Raw genomic sequence first — 9,874 nt, 5'->3', positions numbered from 1 at the left:
AAGACATAGAGAATATAATATTAGCTTCAATGAATCTTTACTTGTATTGTGTGGATCAATATTTATTAGACATTCATCAACTTGGTTATTTAAGATTGTCAAATCCCCATCTATAATAGATTCATTTTGCTTTCTTTCTATGCCTTTGAGTAGAAAACTTAAGATGTTGCATGTATCCCATGTTTTTGAAATTGTAAGAGGATTTGCTAGATTCTAAAGTAAATCTACACGTAATATGTAATTTATTCTATTGTTTATAAAACATATAGGATAGTCACAATTGTGATAATCCTAATTTCTAAAAAACCTTAATTCTAGTCTTTATTCCTATAAGTAAGATTGAATTCAATGTAGTAACAATCAAATGTTAAATATTTATATTGCTAAAATTAAAAAAGAAAATAAAAAAGAAAAATAGGAAAAATCTTGATAATAGAAAATAAATAAATAAATAAATAAATAAATAAAATCCCACAGAAGTTTTTGAAGAAGCAATAATAGACATCTCTTATTTTATTTATTTATTTATTTTTATATATTTTTATCCTTATTATGTTAAATAATATTCTAATAAGGATAAAAATATATTCTAATATTCTGAATATTGAGACTTATTTATTATAGCCTTGTTTAGTATTTATAGAATTAAATTATATTTTTGACATTTATATAACCTTTAGTTAAATCAATTAGTTTGAAAGAATTTATATATAAAAATATATATTTTAAATAAGAAATATTTTTTTCATTCAGTAAGTTAATTTATGAGTTTCTATAATTTTTTTAACCATCTCAAAGATTATTAATATATTAAATAATAACTAAAATTGATAATCATTAATACTTGTCAACTTCATTCAGCACTGCATTTTATGATTCAACGTGGTAGCAATGAGTACATAATTGTGACTCAAACAATACAACTACATGCCAAAAAACATTGTATACATGTGTTTCAAAATCGGAATTATATTATAAAAAAATTCATTAATAAGTGACACTGCTAGCTGCAGTTGTGAATCTGTGTCAGTATGTTAGGGATGTGGAAGCTCTCCACTGATTGGTATGAAGAAAAGTGCATGAGCTGTAAGATCCATACCTAGACTAGCTGGAGAAACAATAGAAAAGCTATAGCATAGCATAAAATGAGGTACGATTTCATAATAGAAAACCAATGACAGTACCGAGGGAGCAACAAACGAGGCAACCTGGTTCGCGGAACGACCAGCGAGTGAATTGAATTTGAAATGGTGTTAATGTTACAAGATATGTAGAATCCTTCACGATGCTTTTGCAGCATCCTCTCATCGCCTTATGAATGAAAATCCACTGAACCCACAAATCAAATTGTATCAAGGAGATAGTAAAAACTACGAGTTGCGAGCACCGTCGTGTAAGTTTCGGTGGGAACCAATGCTGTGCAATGAAAGCAGAAAAGCTCGGGATTCATGTGCCGACGCTGAATCAGACTTCGAAACTTGGAGGTTGCTTGAAAGAGGGGTTGATTGAACAAAAGAATCCCGCCGATCACCGGCGCTGGAAATTGAGGAACTTGATTGCACAGATGTAGATCGCTCCGAACAGAAGCATCCAAATGAAGATCATGGGACCGACAACAGGCAAGAAGTCGTGATCGAATCCAAACGTTTCCACGAGGTAGTCTTTCACGTTGATGTTTCTCGACTCGTCGCCAACTATAACTAATGCCCTGGTGATGTCTCCAAATTGTGAAGCGATCAAGCCATACACAGTCCAGGCCAATGGGCAAGCCCAGTAGTACCAGATCCACCACCCAGGAATAGCCTGCAAAACAATGTGGAGACGGCCAGGACATCAGACATCTTTCACATCCAGCAGTAGTTTGGAATTCTACCGCAGAGTAACGATCAGTCCTTAATGCATGAGATTCAGGATATAACAGATAAGAGATTACCGCATGTGCATTTCAAGCTAAGACAGAGATCCAAGAGCTTACCGGTCGTGGGATCAAGAATCCGGCGTAGAGATTGAACAGCGTGGAGAAGAAAGCACTGACGATGGAAGCCAAGATGACATTGGGAGTGATGGCCACCATCATCATGCCGTAGTACGTGAACATCAGCAAACTGATGATGGTGATGTAGTAGTACCAGAAGAATTTGGAGGCGGTCCATTCGAAGCCCAACATGGAGTATGTGATGAGACAGTATATGGTGGCTTGCACTAGGACGTAGGGCACTTCCATCAACACTTGCGAGAGTGCATAAGGAATGGATGAGTACATTCCAGCTGCCTTTTCTCTGTAATGCACCGTTCGCTCGATGCTTACCATTGTTTGAACCGTGCTTGCGTTGTTAAAGCAGATGAACAAAGTTGCACCATACAAAGCGCCCAAAGTGATCACCAAGTCTGTCGACCTTCCTCTGCAAATGTGAAAAGCAGCTAATGTGAGTGAAGAGAAGGTTTGAAACCAGAGACAAGGGTTTACCCTTGATTCGAATGATATCGAGAATTATAAATTCTAGACCTAAAAAGAATATAGTTAATTGTGTGATCTTGTCTATTTGACCGTCTCTCATCGGCTCCCCTCCGAGATGGCCAAAAACCTTGACGGTCATTTTGGAGACATTCGGACCCCAAGGAGTTAAAGCGATGAGCAATACGCACGAAGGACTTAGTGTGAACGTGAAGAAGCTTACGTTTTCTGCCCAACTTGCCAGAATATACTTCCACAGATAAGAGCCGTGAAGAAAGTAAAGGCGAAACGGACGAGATTGTAATCGGGGCTGCGCCAATACGTTAAGTTCTGCTTCCAAAGGATGCACTTGAGCTGCTCAAAGGAGGTCTGAGGATACTGGGTTTCAAATGCCAATGGCTTCGATCCAGGAGCTCCTACGCTCAACTCTTTCACGAGGTCTTTGTTGCGCTTGTAGAGATAAGAATTTCTATAATATTCCGCAAAGTCCATGTTCAACTGAAGCTCCATGTCCGAGTTGGTCACCTCCAGCATCCAAGTTGCAGGGTTGTAGCCCTCGGCGATTTTGGAAATTCCAGGTACGGCCTCAAAGTACTCAACTAAATGCTTGGACTGCTGGCCTAGTTCGCCTGCGTAGATGACCTGACCACCCCGCTTTAACAGCAGAAGCTCGTCAAAGGCCTCGAAGATATCAATGCTCGGTTGGTGAATGGTGCACACAACCGTTCTTCCTGTATTCACCGTGTTCCGAACGCATCGCATCACAATGGCAGCTGCTCGAGCATCCAACCCACTCGTGGGCTCGTCCATGAAAATAATGGACGGATTGGCAACCAACTCCACTGCAATTGTCAGCCTCTTCCTTTGCTCCGTTGACAAACCTGTGATTCCCGGCAGACCTACAATGGCATTCTCCAGCGGCTTCAATTCCACCAGCTCCAACACTTCCTCCACAAAGACCTGTAGCACAACAGAAGCTCATCAATACTTGTATCATAAAACATGTATGAAGAATTCCAAGCTACCAAGAATTACACCATGAAAGCTTCTTCCATTCCTACATTCACAATGGTGACTTGATGAAATAGCATTCCTGTGAAGGAAAGAGTGTGTTTCCAAACGGCAACTAACCATTTTGCTTTCGTCGTCGACTTCGGCTGATAAACGAAGCCAAGCTGAGTAGATTAGAGATTCCCGAATCGTCACTTGTGGGGAGTGGATGTCGTTCTGCTCACAGTAGCCTGAGATGCGAGCGAAGGTCTCTTGGACCTTTGGGTGCCCAGAGATGCGAATGTCACCCTCAATGTAGCCACCTGTCTTGCGCCCAGCTAGCACGTCCATGAGAGTGGACTTCCTGAAAATTGAAATACAGACGTGTAAGACGACAAAAGAGGACGATCATAAGATGTTGATTGAAGGAATTCACCATGCCTCTGCAGATTATTATGAGATCTGGAGCTACAATGAGAACCAAGAAAGCGGTAAGTGGAAACATACCCAGCTCCACTAACTCCTACCAAGGCCGTAAGGACACCTGGTCGGAACGCCCCTGTAATCTTATTGAGCAACTGAAGCCTGGTCTCTGTCATTTCGGGTGTTTTCATTTCCTGCAATTGTATATGATACCACACAACGTGATCAACTACTCATGGTGACTATGATTCTCGTGTGCTGCATGCTTTCTTTTTGTTTAGAAAATTTGTAACTAAGCTTTCAGGAATCTACCTTCAAGGTTGTCAAGGATAATATAAATTGAAAGCCTATTGTTGGAGAATTGTGGGTTGAAGAAGGTTTGAGGTGCGCCCTACCGCAGGCATGTCAACGAAGTAGCTAACGTCGTCGAAGGAGATCGATAGTGGTTGAAATGGCAGGATCATTCCGCGCTTCACTTCTACGGCTACATCTCCGACATCGGATTCAGATGGGCGGCCACTTGTTTGTGACCCATAGCTTCTGGACGACAAAGATGCCACTTTTCGTGACTGAGATTTCGACTTCGGTAGACTTACACCAGTACGATTAGTTTCCTTCTCTTCTAGCTCTTCCTCGGACATGATAGCTTGAGGCTTGCCCACACCTGCACAGCCCCACAAACAAGGATCAGCCGATCGTCAATGATCAAACTTGCCACAATTTTGATGTGAATATAAGCTGAAGATTTCCCCGATGGATTATCTGAGTTTGTTGATATCAAAAAAAAAAAAAAAAAAAAAAAAAAAGTACTGATAGGACGGTATTGGGAAAGTATTTGAAATAAATTATCCACTAATGGACACCTTGTTTTGTGGTTATGGAGAAGATTTCAACTCACCAGGCATGTACTGAAGCCCCAGGGTAAACCCAATGTTGAACACCACATAGAACCCTAAGAGAGCGCCAATGCTAATCCAATACCAGTACGATTGTGTAAATTGACCGCGACTCTGCAAAATTCTAGCGCCGACGGTGTTGACTCCACCAGGTCCAGTGTATTGCTGCATAGAAAAGAAAATTGGACATGAGCTCATGAGAGGAGTCGTTCAACTGCGTACAGGAACATTATTGCCTTCGAGGCCATGAAAATGTATTTCACACCGGATTGACAAAGATGCTCAATGGAGGCGTACCGAGTCCCAGCGAGAAGATGTGAATTCGTTGGAGCTAATCCCCTGTACAGCGTAGCTCATGTTAGAAATCCAGTATCCCCACCGCCACCATACTGGCATGTCTGGACGAGGAATGATGAATCCTCCGAGCATAAACAGGAGCAGGAGGATGATCCACCCGAGGGTAAAGCCCAATGTCATTGTGCGGCACACGGCTCCAATGAATCGAAACATGCCGCCTGCTTGCTGCTGGATCAAGAACAACATCAAGAAGTATTTGAAGAACGCGCCTGGCTGGGGTGCGAACCCCGTCACGAAGTAGGACATGCAAGTGAAAATGCCAACCTCCAAGATTGACACGGGAATGCTGAGCACTGCGACAGAGAGAGAGTATGCCCATGCTGGGGTGAAGAGCATGTTTCGTTGTTTGATGAGCACGGGAAGCCGACCAATTGTGGATGCAAGCTCCCCGAACCCGGTGAACATGAAGGTGATCACTGCGTAGAAAAGAGCGTTGAAATAAAGAGCCCCATCAGCAACTGTGTTTGTTGCAAGCCGTGTGCGGAAGAAGGTGGTCATGGAAATGAAGGCGCCAAGCGTAATCTGGAAAAAAAATAGGGCTCAGATATACGTTACCCAACCATACTCCGAAGCTCTGCGAAATCTAACGCTGAAGTCAATTGATTGACAAGCAGGAGAAGTAGTTCACGAATTCACCTGGATGGCTTTGATAATGTACACGATGCTGTTGCGCTTGTTGAGAGTCAGCTCCCTACTGAAGGTAGCTAAGAAGAGCTCTTTGTTCGAGATTGCGTACTTTTGCTTCGCAAGGGCAGCAGGATGAGATTTCTCTTTCGGAAACGGAATGGCCAGTTCATCCTTTAGTTTCACCCCAACATGAAACCTCTGAAACTCCTCTGCAAAAAAACTGACGGGTACGTAACGGTAAGGTTTGTAATTGTCTGCCCAGTATTGTTCCTGATCCTTGCGTGATGTGACCTCCTGCAGAAAATCTGCAATGCCCTTTCTCTCCGGGCACTTGAACCCGCAACCCTCAAAGAACTCGATCACATTCTTGATGGGACCGTGGTAGATGACCTGCCCCTCTGAAAGCAAGAGCACATCATCGAAGAGATTGAACGTCTCAGGCGCCGGCTGCAGCAAAGAGATTAAGGTAGTGGCAGACATCTCATGCGTGAACCTGCACAAAGTCTTAACAATTGAGTACGTCGTCGAACTGTCCAACCCTGTAGAGATTTCGTCCATGAACAACGCCTTCAACGGACCCACAATCATCTCTCCTGTTGTAACCCGCTTCTTCTGACCACCGGAAATACCACGTCGCATTTCATCTCCGACCACTGTGTCGGCACAGACGTCGAGCCCGAGGCTCCTCAGGATATACTCCACTCCAAGGTTGTCTTTGGGTCCTGGCATTGCCGTGGCCTTCATGTAGGTATCAACATCGCGATCAGGTCGAATCCCACTCTCTTTCTCCCTCTTTGTCACCTCCTCGAGTATTTCTGAAAAGTTGCATCAACCAGCAAAAAGGACACAACGGCAGCGATTAGTACCCTTCATATCACGTTTCAGTGTGGAATTCACCAACAGTTATTTCCATCGGGGCTAAGAGGATTTACCATATTGCGACCCAACGCCCTGGACGTGAGAAGAAAATTGAAGTGTCTCCCGGACTGTCAATTCGCCGATATGCAAGTCATGTTGGCTTACGTACGCAGCCGTCTTCGGTGCCACAAACTCCTTGTGAGTGTGCCCATTGAACGTGACCTTCCCTTGCACCTGCAAAATACTCAGCCACGCAGTTTAAGAGCATTCAGACTTGTTACATCAGACAACTTCCAATTTCGAAGCACAGCAAATGAAGAATGAACGGTATGAAGCAGCAGCAGCAGCAGCAGCGATTCTACGGAGCTCTCACCTTGAGGCTACTGTCTAGTGCCCCAGCCAATGCCAGCAAGAGCGTAGTCTTCCCCGATCCAGGAGGCCCTAGAAGCAGCGTCGTCCTGCACCAAGTGCCACAAGGTCATTCCCATAGCCAGAAATCATACCGTGTTTACTGGCGTTGCGTCACAGATACATTCCACATTGCCAAGCTCAGACAAAGTCTAAAATGGCAGGATCATTGGATCTTACCTGCCAGGTTTTATAACACCGTTCACATTGTCCAAAATGGTAAGCACTTGCTTCTTCGAAGTAGATAAGTGCACGAACTCAGCAACACTCTGTTCGAATTGCAAAAATTAAACGGGAGTCCTAACAACTGTATAAAAAATAAATATCATCAAATATAATATAATGTAATTCGTGGCCTTATTGCAAATGAGGCAGAGAATAGAGTGAGGATGAACACCTCCATAACGTTGAGAAAAGTGTTCCAAAGAGTGGGCAGGCCTCTGCTTCCGACGTGGCACTGCGCCTTGATTGTCAAATTCTCGTAACGAACCTCGATCGTGGGGAGCTCCAGACCAACTCTGCAAAGGTAACGAGAATCCAGCAGTCAGTTTTGTTGGATTACTAACTCCACCCCAAAAATTCTGAATTCTCGTCTTTGAATGCGATTCTGCCAAGTATTGCTTTGTTGTTGATTTGACAGACCTGTCTAAGCGCTTCCGCATCTTTGACAGGAGCTGCTCCTCTTCGTTATCTGTTGGGCGATGCAACGTTTGCAGAAGGTGGTGGAAATCCGCCATTGACAGATACTTCACATCTACCTCACGTATGCTTCCTGTGTGCTTCTGGAGTATGGAAGTGCGGATGCGTCGGTACGTCGGGAGCTTCTCCAGGGCAGCCCATCGCAGTGCGTCTTCATCTTCGTCCCTGTTGGATTGCCGAAGCGATAAATCCAGCGGGTTGCCACCAGTGCCACCAAATAGGCCATAAGAAACTCCACCCGAGGGACCAAGGCTGTTGCTCAGCAGATCGCGTGACACTCTCCGTGACCTCGATTGCGAGGTTCGTCTTGAACCATGAGTGCTCATGTTCTTCGACAGGTCAATGTTCCAGAGCCCCTCGTCGCCCAGCTCCGGATCCTTCTCCATTTTGTCATCTTTCTCCATAGCTTCGTCTGCGACTTTCATGACCGTGGCAACTTTAACAGGCTAGGCGAGCCTTCTCTGCAACTATTCCAGCTTCACAACCAAATTCCTAACTTAGCTAAGTTCAGTTTCGCGGAAGGGCTTGTTATTTGCACAATGTCCATTTGAATGACTCCAAGCGTGTGCGTCAACATCTGCTATGCAGCTCAGCCCCCAAATTGAAATAGAATTGGAGAATCACGGCGGAAATGCCAGCGAACAAAACGTAGCAGCAATTGCCATTCTGCACGTGACTAAAACTATCGAATCGCAGCTCCTCTTCACATCTTCTTGAATACGAAACCAAAGTTATATCAAATGGGAGTTTATTCGATTTTATGCAACCGCACAAGAAGAGTAAGAAAGACCATTCACCCAATGCTGCAGCGCTAAGTTAAAAGATACATCTGGTCAATGACGAACTAGTCCGAACCTGCAAGCTGAGAAGTTTACAGTTCGCCAAAGCTGAAGTAGTAATGTGATACCGGAATAAAGACACAACTCCTGCAATTAAGAACATTCACGCCCGAGAACACGAGATTCTTAATACATTCCGGATGATTGACGTCTACACGCACTGAGGAAAAGACGTCGTCTAAAAGACTCGTCTAAGTGCTCGTAGCTATCAAAAAAGATTTTCACACCTAACCCCTTCGCGGGAAAAAAGTCAGACGTGTGGATAGACAGTGCGAGCCCAGCGACCCGAACGTCATCGCCTGGTGCAACTCAATCGTCGCAATCTAGTTTAAATGTCTTACGGTGTCGAGATTCCAACGCCGGGCGATTGGTGTGTCAAAACATTCTCTCAACTTTCCGTTCCTGCGAAGCTATCCACGAAACAGAGAGCAGCAACCTACAGTGTGTGCCATACTAAAATCTTGGGTAGCGACAGGTCGCCGTCCAAGACGCCGAACCACCGATCCATTCAACTTAGCACATCCAACTTCTTGAACATCCATCCCCATGTCACCTGCACTATCACAATTCCAGCTCATTCTGAAGTCAGGGATTTTTTGGAGGGGGAGATAATAGTTGCAACGCCGAGGAGATCGAGGTGTCGAGCGAGCAAAAGGGTTCTATGCCAGCGCCATAACTCAGCGCACCTCACGAAACTGCGCAGGCAACTCAACAGCATGGACGCCGAATCCGCACCTCCGAAGGTCAACATGGTTCTTCGTCGACTCTGGGAAAAGGTCTCACCCTCATCAGTCTACGCCCCCATCCCCCCTGCAGGGCTAGTAAACCGCCGTGGTACCTGGAGCCATCTGCATTGGTCGTTGTAGAAGCAGGAAAAGGAAATCGTCTCCCTCCACCGGTACAGCAACTTTTGGCAGGGATACGCCTTATGGGTCACCCCAAGGTGCCAACTTTGGCAGTAGTGTGCGCCGTGGTGGACTCCCCTAACCCAATGCCACACACTTGGCAGAGCTCGTCCACAAATCCGTGAGTGAATCGAAAAAACCTCTTCGTTTTGTATGGCAGGATGGCTGCGTCTGTCTCGTTATGGTGCTAGTACCTACCACATCCTCTTCATCATCGCATTTCTCACGGAACCCACCTTCGAATTTGGCCGGACGTAGCAGCCTGGATGACTACTGCTACAGAAAATCTGGTCCTGGGGCCTATTCCCACTTTAATCAGATTTGGGGCCTTCCTTCCATTCCAGGTCCTTCGCAAAATCTTCACACTCCCGGATCTTTCGTTAGCGGCGCGTGCTCCGAGGCGCTTCACATCCCCGC

At 44.9% G+C, this 9,874-nt stretch overlaps 1 protein-coding gene across 1 annotated transcript; it reads right to left on the bottom strand.

Annotated features, from left to right (window-relative positions):
• Nucleotides 1-1,189: 1,189 nt before the first annotated feature.
• Nucleotides 1,190-9,121, bottom strand: LOC112293429 (pleiotropic drug resistance protein 1). Its single transcript, XM_024542807.3, has 14 exons — nt 7,657-9,121; nt 7,412-7,532; nt 7,195-7,283; nt 6,980-7,064; nt 6,681-6,840; nt 5,758-6,563; nt 5,062-5,643; nt 4,767-4,929; nt 4,264-4,532; nt 3,953-4,062; nt 3,587-3,809; nt 2,679-3,415; nt 1,976-2,402; nt 1,190-1,803 (listed from the first exon to the last, which is right to left on the bottom strand). The coding sequence occupies exons 1-14, from the start codon at nt 8,136-8,138 to the stop codon at nt 1,528-1,530; spliced, it is 4,530 nt and encodes a 1,509-aa protein (XP_024398575.1). The 5' UTR covers nt 8,139-9,121; the 3' UTR covers nt 1,190-1,527.
• Between the last annotated feature and the right edge of the window lie 753 nt (nt 9,122-9,874).

Source organism: Physcomitrium patens, chromosome 16 (genome assembly GCF_059467195.1).
Source record: "Physcomitrium patens ecotype Gransden chromosome 16, ASM5946719v1, whole genome shotgun sequence".
NCBI lineage: Eukaryota > Viridiplantae > Streptophyta > Bryopsida > Funariales > Funariaceae > Physcomitrium > Physcomitrium patens.
Note: the sequence above shows the minus strand (reverse complement) of the source record. Positions and strands in the feature narration are given on the sequence as shown.